Source organism: Haliotis asinina, chromosome 13 (assembly GCF_037392515.1).
Source record: "Haliotis asinina isolate JCU_RB_2024 chromosome 13, JCU_Hal_asi_v2, whole genome shotgun sequence".
NCBI classification, from domain to species: domain Eukaryota; kingdom Metazoa; phylum Mollusca; class Gastropoda; order Lepetellida; family Haliotidae; genus Haliotis; species Haliotis asinina.
The window spans coordinates 1,276,445-1,293,738 of record NC_090292.1 but is presented as its reverse complement, the minus strand read 5'-3'; the positions used below and the strand labels follow the sequence as shown (position 1 = coordinate 1,293,738).

At 41.1% G+C, this 17,294-nt stretch overlaps 1 protein-coding gene and 1 pseudogene across 1 annotated transcript in view; one reads left to right on the top strand and one right to left on the bottom strand.

Moving 5' to 3' along the window:
• The window catches only part of LOC137260319 (sodium-coupled monocarboxylate transporter 1-like), a 220,105-nt pseudogene extending 203,714 nt beyond the window's left edge, over positions 1–16,391 (top strand).
• Positions 16,392–16,603: 212 nt separating this feature from the next.
• The window catches only part of LOC137260317 (sodium-coupled monocarboxylate transporter 1-like), a 30,289-nt gene continuing 29,598 nt past the window's right edge, over positions 16,604–17,294 (bottom strand). Inside the window, exon 20 of the mRNA XM_067797997.1 lies at positions 16,604–16,691. Within this exon, the coding sequence (XP_067654098.1) occupies positions 16,604–16,691 (88 nt within the window). The remainder of the gene's footprint in view (positions 16,692–17,294) is intronic.

Here is a 17,294-nt window from a genome sequence, read left to right as displayed (position 1 = left end):
TATCGAACAAATGCCGGATGTATCTAACATGTATCTTTCGGAAAGTTTGTATGTAAGCACGCATGCATTAAAGAAATGCTTCATGCATCTAATATATACCTGGCAGAAAGTTTGTATGTATACATGTATGTATTAAACAGATGCCTTATGTATGTAACATGTATCTGTAGGAAATAAAAACATAAATAATAATAATAATAATTGACTGGTTCAGACGTTGTGTATTCACCAGTGGGTTCTTTTATTGTATTTAGAAGCAAGGAATTATTAAACTTCCAATAACCCCTCCCTGGTTCGTGTTTAAAATAAGGGACATGGGAGAATGATTATATTTATTTATGATTTATTTATGGCACAATATTCGTATCCAAGTTTAGGTTTCATATGTATTTTGAAATAATGAAAAAATCTAATCTAGCTTGTTGACTTGAATGTTTTGTACACGAATACCACGAAAAGTTCTTTTCACTTTTACTTAATTATCGCCAAATATCGAAAAGGTTGTATTCCTCCAGGGCTCAAAGCCTCTTCTCTGGATTTGGGGCTATTTGTGTGTTTGTAATTCATGAACCTTCAGATGAGTCTAAGACTAGGTTCCAATTGGCCACAGTCACAACTGATTCATTGCCAAAATCATGAAAAATTCCAAAAATGTTTCTTTTTTTAGAAACTTAGGGTATAGTTGATTACGCGTATGCTTGATTACGCAATCTCATTTAGAAAATAGTCAAATGTATCATATGTCACATTTGGGATTTAATTTACACTTTTTTAGTAAAGTACTAGAACCTGTACTTTACTAAAAAAAGCTGGAATCCAAATGTTACATTGGGGTATCGTCATTGGTCCATAGAGAATACTAAGGATAATTCTTTCATTCTCTACATCTGCAATGCTATAATTTCCATTTAGATCTATAATTGTTCTACGGATAGTGTAGTCAATGTCATAATTAAAAAAGTATTGCGACGTCTCTTCTGTTGGATTTGTAGAGAGCAACCTTACATTGCATACTCCACTAATGTTTCAAGAGTATTAACATTTTACAGGGGAAATATGAATGTCTTGTAGACAAATAATTGTATTTAGTTTTTGATAAGTTCATAATTTTTTCTCTCTTGTTTTCATCTACTAAACCTCTACATTTTTATAAACTCGTAGTACATTTCTTACCGTTGGTCATTTCATATGACGGTTGTGTTTTGGAACAGTCAAGCTATCAGGCAGAAATATATAAAACTAATCAATGGCGTGAACATGAGGAGTCGATCTTCTAAATGTAGTGTCTAACAAACATGAGGAGTCGATCTTCTAAATGTAGTGTCTAACAAACATGAGGAGTCGATCTTCTAAATGTAGTGTCTAACAAACATGAGGAGTGGATCTTCTAAATGTAGTGTCTAACAAACATGAGGAGTCGATCTTCTAAATGTAGTGTCTAACAAACATGAGGAGTCGATCTTCTAAATGTAGTGTCTAACAAACATGAGGAGTCGATCTTCTAAATGTAGTGTCTAGCAAACATGAGGAGTCGATCTTCTAAATGTAGTGTCTAACAAACATGAGGAGTCGATCTTCTAAATGTAGTGTCTAACAAACATGAGGAGTCGATCTTCTAAATGTAGTGTCTAACAAACATGAGGAGTCGATCTTCTAAATGTAGTGTCTAGCAAACATGAGGAGTCGATCTTCTAAATGTAGTGTCTAACAAACATGAGGAGTCGATCTTCTAAATGTAGTGTCTAACAAACATGAGGAGTCGATCTTCTAAATGTAGTGTCTAACAAACATGAGGAGTCGATCTTCTAAATGTAGTGTCTAGCAAACATGAGGAGTCGATCTTCTAAATGTAGTGTCTAACAAACATGAGGAGTCGATCTTCTAAATGTAGTGTCTAACAAACATGAGGCGTCGATCTTCTAAATGTAGTGTCTAACAAACATGAGGAGTCGATCTTCTAAATGTAGTGTCTAGCAAACATGAGGAGTCGATCTTCTAAATGTAGTGTCTAACAAACATGAGGAGTCGATCTTCTAAATGTAGTGTCTAACAAACATGAGGAGTCGATCTTCTAAATGTAGTGTCTAACAAACATGAGGAGTCGATCTTCTAAATGTAGTGTCTAGCAAACATGAGGAGTCGATATTCTAAATGTAGTGTCTAGCAAACATGAGGAGTCGATCTTCCAAATGTAGTGTCTAACAAACATGAGGAGTCGATCTTCTAAATGTAGTGTCTAACAAACATGAGGAGTCGATCTTCTAAAAGTAGTGTCTAACAAACATGAGGAGTCGATCTTCTAAATGTAGTGTCTAACAAACATGAGGAGTCGATATTCTAAATGTAGTGTCTAACAAACATGAGAAGTCGATGTGGTGAATGTAGTGTCTAGCAAGCATGAGAAGTCAATATGGTAAAAGTAGTGTCCAACAAACATGAGAAGTATGGTAAATGTAGTGTCTAACAAACATGAGAAGTCGATGTGGTAAATGTAGTGTCTAGCAAGCATGAGAAGTCGATATTCTAAATGTAGTGTCTAACAAACATGAGAAGTCAATATGGCAAATGTAGTGTCTAACAAACATGAGGAGTCGATCTTCTAAATGTAGTGTCTAACAAACATGAGGAGTCGATATGGTAAATGTAGTGTCTAACAAACATGAGGAGTCGATATTCTAAATGTAGTGTCTAACAAACATGAGGAGTCGATATTCTAAATGTAGTGTCTAACAAACATGAGAAGTCAATATGGCAAATGTAGTGTCTAACAAACATGAGAAGTCAATATGGTAAAAGTAGTGTCCAACAAACATGAGAAGTATGGTAAATGTAGTGTCTAACAAACATGAGAAGTCGATGTGGTAAATGTAGTGTCTAGCAAGCATGAGAAGTCGATATGGTAAATGTAGTGTCTAACAAACATGAGAAGTCGATATGGTAAATGTAGTGTCTAACAAACATGAGAAGTCGATATGGTAAATGTAGTGTCTAACAAACATGAGTAGTCGATATGGTAAATGTAGTGTCTAACAAACATGTGGAGTCGATATGGTAAATGTGGTGTCTAACAAACATGAGAAGTCAATATGGTAAAAGTAGTGTCCAACAAACATGAGAAGTATGGTAAATGTAGTGTCTAACAAACAAGAGAAGTCGATGTGGTAAATGTAGTGTCTAGCAAGCATGAGAAGTCGACATGGTAAATGTAGTGTCCAACAAACATGAGAAGTCGATATGGTAAATGTAGTGTCTAACAAATATGGGAAGTGGATATGGTAAATGTAGTGTCTAGCAAGCATGAGAAGTCAATATGGTAAAAGTAGTGTCCAACAAACATGAGAAGTATGGTAAATGTAGTGTCTAACAAACAAGAGAAGTCGATGTGGTAAATGTAGTGTCTAGCTAGCATGAGAAGTCGATGTTCTAAATGTAGTGTCTAACAAACATGAGAAGTCAATATGGCAAATGTAGTGTCTAACAAACATGAGGAGTCGATCTGGTAAATGTAGTGTCTAACAAACATGAGGAGTCGATCTTCTAAATGTAGTGTGTAACAAACATGAGGAGTCGATCTTCTAAATGTAGTGTCTAGCAAACATGAGGAGTCGATATTCTAAATGTAGTGTCTAGCAAACGTGAGGAGTCGATCTTCTAAATGTAGTGTCTAACAAACATGAGGAGTCGATCTTCTAAATGTAGTGTCTAGCAAACATGAGGAGTCGATCTTCTAAATGTAGTGTCTAACAAACATGAGGAGTCGATATTCTAAATGTAGTGTCTAACAAACATGAGAAGTCAATATGGTAAAAGTAGTGTCCAACAAACATGAGAAGTATGGTAAATGTAGTGTCTAACAAACATGAGGAGTCGATCTTCTAAATGTAGTGTCTAGCAAACATGAGGAGTCGATATTCTAAATGTAGTGTCTAGCAAACATGAGGAGTCGATCTTCTAAATGTAGTGTCTAACAAACATGAGGAGTCGATCTTCTAAATGTAGTGTCTAACAAACATGAGGAGTCGATCTTCTAAATGTAGTGTCTAACAAACATGAGGAGTCGATCTTCTAAATGTAGTGTCTAACAAACATGAGGAGTCGATATTCTAAATGTAGTGTCTAACAAACATGAGGAGTCGATATTCTAAATGTAGTGTCTAACAAACATGAGGAGTCGATATTCTAAATGTAGTGTCTAACAAACATGAGGAGTCGATGTGGTAAATGTAGTGTCTAGCAAGCATGAGAAGTCAATATGGTAAAAGTAGTGTCCAACAAACATGAGAAGTATGGTAAATGTAGTGTCTAACAAACAAGAGAAGTCGATGTGGTAAATGTAGTGTCTAGCAAGCATGAGAAGTCGATATTCTAAATGTAGTGTCTAACAAACATGAGAAGTCAATATGGCAAATGTAGTGTCTAACAAACATGAGGAGTAGATGTTTTAAATGTAGTGTCTAACAAACATGAGGAGTCGATGTTCTAAATGTAGTGTCTAACAAACATGAGGAGTCGATATTCTAAATGTAGTGTCTAACAAACATGAGGAGTCGATATTCTAAATGTAGTGTCTAACAAACATGAGAAGTCAATATGGAAAAAGTAGTGTCTAACAAACATGAGAAGTATGGTAAATGTAGTGTCTAACAAACATGAGAAGTCGATGTGGTAAATGTAGTGTCTAGCAAGCATGAGAAGTCGATATGGTAAATGTAGTGTCGAACAAACATGAGAAGTCGATATGGTAAATGTAGTGTCTAAGAAACATGAGAAGTCGATATGGTAAATGTAGTGTCTAACAAACATGAGAAGTCGATATGGTAAATGTAGTGTCTAACAAACATGTGGAGTCGATATGGTAAATGTGGTGTCTAACAAACATGAGAAGTCAATATGGTAAAAGTAGTGTCCAACAAACATGAGAAGTATGGTAAATGTAGTGTCTAACAAACAAGAGAAGTCGATGTGGTAAATGTAGTGTCTAGCAAGCATGAGAAGTCGATATGGTAAATGTAGTGTCCAACAAACATGAGAAGTCGATATGGTAAATGTAGTGTCTAACAAACATGGGAAGTGGATATGGTAAATGTAGTGTCTAGCAAGCATGAGAAGTCAATATGGTAAAAGTAGTGTCCAACAAACATGAGAAGTATGGTAAATGTAGTGTCTAACAAACAAGAGAAGTCGATGTGGTAAATGTAGTGTCTAGCTAGCATGAGAAGTCGATGTTCTAAATGTAGTGTCTAACAAACATGAGAAGTCAATATGGCAAATGTAGTGTCTAACAAACATGAGGAGTCGATCTGGTAAATGTAGTGTCTAACAAACATGAGGAGTCGATCTTCTAAATGTAGTGTGTAACAAACATGAGGAGTCGATCTTCTACATGTAGTGTCTAGCAAACATGAGGAGTCGATATTCTAAATGTAGTGTCTAACAAACATGAGAAGTCAATATGGTAAAAGTAGTGTCCAACAAACATGAGAAGTATGGTAAATGTAGTGTCTAACAAACAAGAGAAGTCGATGTGGTAAATGTAGTGTCTAGCAAACATGAGAAGTCGATATGGTAAATGTAGCGTCTAACAAACATGAGAAGTCGATATGGTAAATGTAGTGTCTAACAAACATGAGGAGTCGATATGGTAAATGTAGTGTCTAACAAACATGAAAAGTCGATATGGCAAATGTAGTGTCCATCAAACATGTGGAGTCGATATGGTAAATGTAGTGTCTAACAAACATGAGAAGTCAATATGGTAAAAGTAGTGTCCAACAAACATGAGAAGTATGGTAAATGTAGTGTCTAACAAACAAGAGAAGTCGATGTGGTAAATGTAGTGTCTAACAAACAAGAGAAGTCAATATGGTAAATGTAGTGTCTAGCAAACATGAAAAGTCGATATGGTAAATGTAGTGTCTAAGAAACATGAGAAGTCGATATGGTAAATGTAGTGTCTAACAAACATGAGAAGTCAATATGGTAAATGTAGTGTCTAACAAACATGAGAAGTCAATATGGCAAATGTAGTGTCCAACAAACATGTGGAGTCGATATGGTAAATGTAGTGTCTAACAAACATGAGGAGTCGATGTGGTAATGGTAGTGTCTAACAAACAAGAGAAGTCGATATGGTAAATGTAGTGTCTAGCAAGCATGAGTAGTCGATATGGTAAAGGTAGTGTCTAACAAAATAAAAAGAAAACGAATATAAAAAGAGGAAAGTGAAAGCAAAGAAAGAATCCAGCGATTGAAAAACGCTATCAGTGGCCAAGAGAATGATCCATGTCAATATATAAGGGAAAGAAGGAACACAATATATAGACGAACTTTCCGAACGTGTTCATGTGATTGTGAATCAATTTCTCATGAACCGTTCATAACGAATGCCGAACCGGAGGTGGTTCTACCCAACTAAATATACATGCTAATAAAGTTATAACCACGAAGCATACGATGTCATGTGAATGGATTCATATTTATAACACAAAGCAAATCATTACTCACGCGTCAGCTCGCTCACCACTCGCCTACAATTACAAATGTAAACTTGGTACAATGTGTGATGCCCATTTTCTGGTGTCCCACGCCGAGATATTGCTGGAATATTGTTAAACGCGGCGTAAAACTAAACTCACTTACTCACTCACTCTCAAATGTAAACACCCAGCTTTATCGTTTCACGCATTGAGACAGAACCATAAATAGCACCACATGTGTTATTTAATATAAACAGCATATTCAAGTGATCAGAGGCATATATTCTGAATTTATCGGAGGTAGATCTATTCGTTATGCAATCATAGCTCAACTACTGATCGTCCGATAGTAGTTGGAGCATAATTACAACGAAGATCGATTCAAGTGACATCTGGGAAGGATAAAGAAGGGTGTTTCACCGAGAGGACTGTGTTACACACATAGTTTCAAACAGCTATGTAGTGGAATCAGGTGCTGACGCTGATGTGCGAGGCTTCAGCGTTGTGTTTGGACTCGTCTCCTTTCTTCGCGGACATCTTGTTTAAACATTTGACTTGGTTTGGAGACAGCAACAGACCTGGCATCTACTCATGAAGACAGCAACAGACCTGGCATCTGCTCATGAAGACAGCAACAGACCTGGCATCTTCTCATGAAGACAGCAACAGACCTGGCATATCGCCATGAAGACAGCGCAACTGGAAGTGATGAGTTCATTACCAGTTGGTGGTTTAAACTGGTGTTCTTGCAATTGTGTAACGGGGGATCCTGTCAAGGTCCTCATGTCCGCAGGATTCAGGGATTTAAGGTCACAATGACACGCAAACACAGCATTTTGTAAAGAAAATACATTTATTTCAAACTCAAAACTATGTGTCATAGAATCAACAATCAGCAAAGTTGAAAAAGAAAACAAACAACATTGCCACCAATATCCTAATAAAAGTGAACACTAACTGGAAACCGAAGAAACGTGAGACTCTTTGCCTTGTCAACAGATAAAATACCTTTGTAGCCTCTGTGAGACCCTAGATATCAGAGTAAAATGTTCTGCCCTTTTATAATCCTGTCCTTTAACTTTGGGTGACAGTCGTCGAGTATCCACGCAGCAGTCAATATGTAATTGCTTGTAGTTCTCAAGTGGCGGAAAGCGAATCATCATCCAAGCCAGCGTTCAATATCAGCTTTATCATTTCAGGGAGGAATGAAAGCAGTTGTGTGGGCTGACGTGTTTCAGGGCGTCATGATGCTCGTTGGAGTACTGGCCATTATCATCAGGGTCAGTCGTGGTTATTTATTCAATGATTAAACTGCATTTAAGAATTCAGACAGACTTTACTCAGTTCAGTTGCGTTGGGCCCATGATTCTTGACTCTTTTGTGGTAACAAACTAATACTTTAGTGGATATATAGCAGGTGATTGTATATAGGATATACATAGGCGTATAATCTCATGTAAAACATTCTCCTCAAAAGCCCAAAGAAGTGATCATAATAATAATAATGTTACATTGAGAGCGTGTACAAATGTTACATTGAGAGCGTGTACAAATGTTACATTGAAAGCGTGTACAAATGTTTCATTGAGAGCTTGTACAAATGTTACATTTAGAGTGTGTACAAATGTTACATTTAGAGTGAGTACAAATGTTACATCTAAAATGGGTACAAAAGTTACAAGTTTTGATGGCTTGTGGATGCCCTTCATATTGCAGGGATCATATGCTGTCGGCGGGCTGGTGGAGGTGTGGAGAATCAACAAAGAATGGGGTAGAATTAAATTCTTTGAGTACGTATAGCATGCGGAGGGGATAGGGGTGTCTTTCGGTCTTTCTATGTGTGTGTGTGTCTGCCTATGCCTCTGTCTGTCTACACGTCGGCGTCTGTGTGTGTGATTGTATCTCTGTATGTGTGTCTGTGTGTGGTTAACTGTCTGTCTACCTGTGTGTCTTTGTGTCTGTGTGTGTGATTGTGTGCAGAGAGGATATGGGGATCTTCATTCCAAATTATTATATTTAAAGATTCCAGGACAAAGTGTGTGTTAGTTACATGACAGCCAGTCAGTACAATGAAGACAGTTCCACCAGTCACTGACTACATCGGCCCTGCTCGGAAGTTAATATTTCTGCCACAATGTCCTGTTTCAGCTTCAATCCCGACCCAACTGTGCGTCAGTCCTTCTGGTCGCTAGTCATGGGAACATCCATAGCGTGGTCCTACACATACGGACTGAGCCAGGTCACTGTCCAACGGTACTGCGCGCTGCCCACGCTGAGACAGGCCAGACTGTAAGTTAATCTGAGTCACCTGCTTCACGGGAATGATCGATCACCAAGAAGATTTAAAGGTGGTGTCCACTGAGGTGGCCATTTCTTGAATGTTCTTTCACTTGCTTTTACACCTATGTAACCTACTGACCAGGGAACATACGGGTTAGCGTTGATCTTCACAACCTGTGCGTGTCTTGACTTTGGGTTAGAAATGGTCTTCAGCAGCCCATACCTGGGTTGAAATACGTCAACATAGATACTCATGCTGTTGATCACTCGACCGTTTGTCCTGTCTCGAATATTTACAGACCCTCGCCACATTGCAGCTGAATGTGGTGTCTTCTCTAATATGTATTTCCTCAGCATACTTACTGAGGCATTTGCTTCAAACGCTTAACGCTCTTTTCCACTTTAACCTCGTATCAGTTCAGTATGAACTGTGGCGTTGTTCTTTTTAAGATCTGTGATTCTGAACATTGTCGGGGTATTTGTGCTGATGACCTCTGTGTGCCTGGCGGGGATCATCATGTTCGCCTACTACGCCCAGAAAGGATGTGATCCATTGTCAGATAAAAGAATCAGCAACCCGAACCAGGTATGGACTTCACCTTGTAGTCCTTTGTCCATCAACTGTTTTTACCTCTTCCCATGTCTCTGAAAATATGTGTAAATGAATAAGTGTTGATGCCTGACCTGTTTTCACTCTGGGGAACTGGTGGATGCAGCATTCACTGGTCAGACTGACGGTCAAGGTCAGACCACGCAGAATGATGGATCCCCATTTCTGGTGTCCCGCCCAAATATTAAGGTTATATTTCTAAACTTAATTCACCCTATTTGTTCCAGCTCGTACCTTACTTTGTGATGGATGTGCTTGGCTATCCCGGTCTTCCTGGACTGTTCATCTCGTCTCTTTTCAGTGGAGCACTCAGGTAGGTTCTGTTCATTGTCGAGGAACACTCAGGTAGGAACAGTACATTCCAGTGGGACACTCAGGTAGGAACAGTACATTTCAGTGGGACACTCAGGTAGGAACAGTACATTTCAGTGGGACACTCAGGTAGGAACAGTACATTCCAGTGGGACACACAGTTAGGACCATTACATTCCAGTGGGACGCTCAGGTGGGACCATTACATTCCAGTGGGACACTCAGGTGGGACCAGTACATTCCAGTGGAACCCTCGCGAAAAAAAATACACATTGTTGCTGATTTCATGTTTGGTCCATCACGGCTCTGTCTGGTCCTTGGTCTAAGTTGTTGAGTGTCATGTTTCCCATTGAATCACTTCAGCACCATGTCGTCATGCATTAATGCTCTGTCTGCTGTGTGTTGGGAGGATTTCTTCAAACCGGCCCTGGGAGACAGACTCACAGAAGCTCAGCGGACACTCATCACCAAGCTGCTCGGTAATGTGTTTGAACTCACTCCCTTTAAGTACAAACAACATTTTAATTTGATGTAAGGCTCAAACTATGTACTACTTTTGCATTGGGTGAGAGTTTGGTGAAATGACCACAAGACACAAGACATAAGTGCCGTCTGTTCTTCGCGGGAATCTTCCTCATCAGTCCATAGTGATAAGTCACAGACATAATTTAGAAGGGTTGCTTTATTTCACAGTTCTGTTTTTCGGCGCCGCGGGTATTGGTGTGTCTTTTATGACCATGCACCTGGGTGGACCAGTCTTACAGGTGAGATAATGAGGTACACTGTAGGACGAGCTCAGGTGAGATAATGAGGTAAACTGTAGGATGATCTCAGGTGAGATAGTGAGGTAAACTGTAGGATGATCTCAGGTGAGATAATGAGGTACACTATAGGATGATCTCAGGAGACAACACAGTGTAAGGTGAATTAAGAATTTAGGTGAGGACAAGGGGTCAAATGTAGAATGTTATTAGAGGACAGGGGATAAACTGTAGGAAAATCTCAAGGGACAACAGAGTGTAGTCTGTTGGAAGAGCTTAGGTGAGGATAGGGGGTAAACTGTAGGAAGGTCCCAGGTGGAGGACTGGTGTAAACAGTAGGAAAATCCCAGGTGAAGGACTGGTGTAAACAGTAGGAAGATCCCAGGTGAAGGACTGGTGTAAACAGTAGGAAGATCCCAGGTGAAGGACTGGTGTAAACAGTAGGAAGATCCCAGGTGAAGGACTGGTGTAAACAGTAGGAAGATCCAAGATGGAGGACTGGTGTAAACAGTAGGAAGATCCCAGGTGAAGGACTGGTATAAACAGTAGGAAGATCCCAGGTGAAGGACTGGCTTAAACAGTAGGAAGATCCCAAGTGAAGGACTGGTGTAAACAGTAGGAAGATCCAAGATGGAGGACTGGTGTAAACAGTAGGAAGGTCCCAGGTGAAGGACTGGTGTAAACAGTAGGAAGATCCCAGGTGGAGGACTGGTGTAAACAGTAGGAAGATCCCAGGTGAAGGACTGGTGTAAACAGTAGGAAGATCCCAGGTGGAGGACTGGTGTAAACAGTAGGAAGATCCCATCAGCGAGCGACATCTACTTACTTATATTTGTTTTACTTTTACTGATGTGTAGAAGAATGATCCCTGGTTGGTAGCAATAGGTTGGAAGTGCCGGTCTTTGCATTCACTATTGACCAATGTTTTAACAGATGGTCATGTCATGATTAAACGTAATATATTTCCACTTATGTTTAAATGCCTGCCCCAACTGGACACTATTCAAACTTGGGTTAGTTCAGTAGATGTACTTAAACAACAGCAGCCGCTTGGACAAATAATTGTGAACCATGGTAGTACAGGACATCAGTGAAAAGATAGCGATAAAATAAGAAGGAAGAAAAGAGGTGCCACATACACGTGAGTATAGAGAGGCACGTTTTGTCTTCCTTGTTCTCCTGCCCGAAACAGTGGACACGATCTGGCGTACTGCGATCCCATACAAAGTCCAACAACAAAAAGTCCAAAATTCCCCTTCCCTATTCTACCATATTTCTAGTTGCCAAAATTTGTTTATGTTACCAGGTGTGCCTATCAGCTTCACATTTTGTGATGTTACCAGGTATGTCTGTCAGCTTCACATGTTGTGATGTTACCAGGTGTCTCTATCAGCTTCACATTTTGTGATGTTAAAAGGTATGTGTTACCATGTTGTGATATTACCAGCTGTGTCTCAGCTTCACATGTTGTGATGTTACCAGGTGTCTGTCAGCTTCACGGGTGCAGCATCTGGGCCAATACTCGGCATGTTCATCCTGGGTGCGTTCTTTCCCTGGGCCAACTGGATTGTAAGTGGCGTCATCTTACTTTACTTGTTCTCTACATACACCAAGGCAGACAGACGACAGTCGTGGCGTCAACGATGTTTTACCAACAATGTTTCATAATCTAAACGATTGATAGACACGATGGTCAGGGGGGCTTTAATCTGCAGGGAGCATTTGTCGGTGGTGTTCCTCTTTACACTATATTGTATTCTACAGGGATCTGTGATCAGCGGTGTTCACAATAAACAGGAACACCTGGTATATGTTATGTTCCCCAAGGAGAAGTGATCTGTGGTGTTGCTGTTTATGGTGTATTATGTTCTACAAGGAGGAGTGGTCAGCGGTGTACTTGGTACTTGTGTATTGTGTTCTATACGGAACAGTGGTCGGCGGTGTTCCTGTTTATTGTTTATTGTGTTCTACAGGGAGCAGTTGTCGGTGGTGTTTCTGTTTATGGTGTACCAAGTTCTACAGGGAGCAAGGGTAGGCAGTGTTCCTGTTTACAGTGTTTAATGTTCTACAGTGATCAGTGATCAGTGGTGCTACTGTTTACGGTGTATTATGTTCTACAGGGAGCAGTGGCAGGTGGTGTTTATGTAAATGTTGTATTATGTTCTAAAGGGAGCATTTGTCAGCGGTGTTCCTGTTTACAGTATATTGGATTCTACAGTGATCTGTGATCAGCGGTGTTCCTGCTTATAATATGCTGTGTGCTTCAGAGTTCCGTGATGTTCGCGTTTACTGTGTATTATATTCTACGAGGAGCAAGGGTCAATGGTGTACTTGTTTACAGTGTGTTATATTCTACAGGGAGCAGTGGTCGGCGGTGTGCTGGGATTGGTGTTCCCTCTGTGGATCTCTATAGGGTCTTACACCGTTGTAGGAACACCATCTGGCCTTGAGTACCCCACGCACAAATGCAGTGTCCCAAACAGCACCATCTCCATGGGGACACCATCGCCCTCAATCCTAACAACAGCCCAGTCTCCTGTCGAATAGTGAGTATGTGCAGATAGTGCTGGCTGTGAAACTGCCTTTCAATCTGTACAGGATAACCTGGCATGAGTCTTCTTGAGGTCCAGTGAAGATTACTTGTGTACAGTGTCCTCTCTACCATGTTTCAGTACAGGCATCTCCGCCCTGTACACGGTGTCCTATCTTTGGTATTCAACCATTGGTGCTTCTACGGTGGTAACAGTGGGTCTCCTTGTCAGTGCCATAACAGGTAATGTACCTGTAAAGGTGTATGACAGTGTGATGACAGGTAATGTACCTCTAAAGTTACATGACAGTGTGATGACAGGTAATGTACCTGTAAGGTTGTATGACAGTGTGATGACAGGTAATGTACCTCTAAAGTTATATGACAGTGTGATGGCAGGTAATGTACCTGTAAGGGTGTTTGACAGTGTGATGACAGGTAATGTACCTGTAATTTTGTATGACAGTACGATGGCAGGTAATGTACCGCGAAGTTTGTATGTACCTATAAAATTACCTGACAGTGTGGTGACATAAGGGTGTATGACAGTGGGAAGCCAGGTAATGTACCTGTAAGGGTGTACGGCAGCTGGAAGCCAGGTAATGCACCTGTAAGGGTGCATGACAGTGGGAAGCCAGGTAATGTACCTGTAAGGGTGCATGACAGTGGGAAGCCAGGTAATGTACCTGTAAGGGTGTATGGCAGTGGGAAGCCAGGTAATGTACCTGTAAGGGTGTATGACAGTGTTTTGACAGGTAATGTACATGTAAGGGTGCATGACAGTGGGAAGCCAGGTAATGTACCTGTAAGGGTGCATGACAGTGGGAAGACAGAAAATGTACCTGAAAGGGTGCATGACAGTTGGAAGCCAGGTAATGTAGCTGTAAGGGTGTATGACAGCGGGAAGCCAGGTAATGTAGCTGTAAGGGTTATGACAGCGGGAAGCCAGATAATGTGAGTGTGGGACTTAAAGTGGAATGTAAGGTAACGTCCCGCATTTACTCCGTTGGGAATCATTCAGAGTGTGGAATATCAGGACGCACGCATCAAATAACACAGATTTTTTTACTTTATCTTGTTATCTCACTCTTCTAATGGCGTTGTCGCCGCGCTTGTCTATCAGGAACAGGTGCCCGTTATGTAAAATATGTAAAACCAGCAGTGGGTCCACTTCTGTCCGCATCTATTCAGAAATATGGACGCCACTAATGCTAATCACAGCGTGTTGTTCCTCAACAATATTGCATAAATCACTTAACAATGTGCCAAATGCCTCTCAATGTTACACCCTACAGCATTCTAGAATATTGTCACACAACAATATTACATCACCGATGTCAGTGACAACACTATAGGACCTCCCTAACACAAACATCATCCATGCCACCAAACCTCAAAACACCACCACAACCACCATCGCACCACCACCACAACCACCACCACACCGCCACTACAACCACCACCACACCGCCACTACAACCACCACCACACCGCCACTACAACCACCACCACACCGCCACTACAACCACCACCACAACCACCACCACACCGCCACTACAACCCTTGCCACTGCCACTACCACCCTCGCCACCATCAGCACTCACACTATCCACCCAGCACTCACACTACCCACCCAGCACTCACACTATCCACCCAGCACTCACACCACCCACCCAGCACTCACACCACCCACTCAGCACTCACACTGTCCACCCAGCACTCACACTACCCCCCCCCCCCCCCCTCCCCAGCACTCACACTACCCACCCACCATTGAATTATATGTTTCCTTGACAGACTCATTACTTTCAGGCATGAACCGTGTCGGTGACGTGGAAGCAAGGTTTCTGATACCGTTCCTGTACCGTCACTGTCTCCCCGAGGCTGACAAAAGCCTTCGCCGAGTAGAAGAGCGGGGCACGCAGCAGGAGGTTCGTAATAAAAGATGGATTGGGGCGATTATAGAAACATAAAAAAATGTGTACGTATGTTTGTCCACATACGGCTGTTTCCGAGTGAACCCTACCTCGACATGTACAGAACGCCACTTGACCAGCACAGATGGCGTATAATAATACTGAAGTACAGTTCGCTCTACGCCCATGTAGAGCGTAATAAAGGACACTTTCGCCCTGATCTAGGATAACGTTAGATAACTTAAAAGATACCAATTTTAATTCGTACCGACGGTAAATCTAAGGCAGAAAACAAAATGAAAGGCAGGGGTGTCGGTGAAGTCCATTTAGTAACCCTTGTACAGAACTAACTAACGCGTTGTTCTATTGACGAGTCTGCACCCGTCTTTAAGGCACACCCTAAGTTAAAAATAAACGGTGAAAGGTTTGATGTCAGCTTACACTCGACTTTACTATCTTCTCAAAATGAGTGTAATTACATCCATGACAGACTGAAACCACGTGGGGCATGTACGTCATATTTCTTCTACCAATGGAAGTTCAGATGAGTGCATGTATAGGAAACTGACTTGTCACGAGACGAGATGCATTGTGGGAATGTAAACATTGTGAACGTTGACGTGTCGCTGTCTAATAGTGAGACGAGCTGAGACATTATATCCATTGGAAAATATAAACGTGATGTTTCCACCCGTGACGTTTCCACCCGTAACGTTTCCATCCGTGATGTTTCCACCCGTGACGTTTCCACCCGTGATGTTTCCACCCGTGATGTTTCCCCCCGTGACGTTTCCACCCGTGATGTTTGCCAAAAGGAGCTACTGTAACCACAGATGGAGTACTGTAGAATAGTGTAGAGCAGACGACTGCAAGACCAGGGTTTGTCTTTCACCCTGAAAAGCTACAGGTCCTGGGGACTCAGAACCATAGATTACACTGTATTCATTGAGGAGTGAGTGAGTGAGTGACTACACACATATTGTTCCCATGTGGGAAATTGAACTCAGAGTTCTTTTGCCAAATGAACGGACGCTTTAACCACAAGGCTACCCCACCGCCCCAGACTCACCGAGACGCGTTGTCAGTGTCCAGGCATTACATAGAGCACTTCTTTCGACTCTATACGTAACCTCTGGGAAGTATACCAAACGGTCATTTGTGTTACCCTGCCACACAGTTATGGAACAGGGTTTATGCAATTACTTCCCCACCTGATAAAATGATTAGTCATTTGATATTATTAACATTATGAAATTTAAATATATGGCTAAATATTCAGAAATTGCCACAAAAATATGTAATGGAGTGTACGCAGTTTCCCCTTCAACCCCACGCGATCTGATAGAATGATTAGCTATTTGATAATGTAGGTATTGTGAACGCTGTATATTTAGCTAAACATTCAGAAACTGTCGTGTCTTTAGCAACATTCAGAATCCCTTGATTGAATGTTTGTAGGATCTGGCCCTGATGATAACGAGAAGACCCCAGGTTCAGGATATGTGAGCAGTACACGATGTTGCTGATGCTGCATACTGTAGTCACTGTGGATAACGATAGTGGGTGGAGTAGCTCTACTGTAGATGTGTAGAAGGAGCGATCACTATCGCCGATGTCTATCAACTGATGCATCTTTTCAGCAAACTCAGCTATTTCTGTTTCTTAGACATTTCTCTTCCAATGTCTTATACGTTGTAACATTGTATGCGTTTGCTCCACTAACCAACCTTAGCTAAGACTGCCCTAACTTCCAATGTTAGACCATCGGGTACCTTAGTTGAACTAAACAACCTCTTGCGATACAACCTAAGGGCCACATCAACAGCAAGTTACAGTCTCATGGTTGTGTATGGGCATTATGATCTTCACGCTACGCCAGTATTTAGTCCATGGTAGTGTGTGGGAGTAATGATCTTAGCACTACACCAGTGTTTAGTCCATGGTAGTGTGTGGGAGTAATAATCTTACCGCTACGCCAGTATTTAGTCCATGGTAGTGTGTGGGAGTAATGATCTTAAGCACTACACCAGTATTTAGTCCATGGTAGTGTGTGGGAGTAATGATCTTAGCACTACACCAGTGTTTAGTCCATGGTAGTGTGTGGGAGTAATGATCTTAGCACTATACTAGTATTTAGTCCATGGTAGTGTGTGGGAGTAATGATCTTAGCGCTACGCCAGTATTTAGTTCTGTTGTTGTACAGGCGTTCAAGAAGCAAGAAGCTCAGGACGGACTGATTATACAGTCAATATCTATAATAAATTCCAATAACAGCGACTTGACTCGTCACTCGTATTAGGTGCAGGGTTAACATGCTATGTTGTATCAACAAGACAGACCACAGCAGAAAGTTTCGTTAAAGGCAGCACTGAAAGGAGTCGTGAAAGCTACATAAGACTTCACAGTATT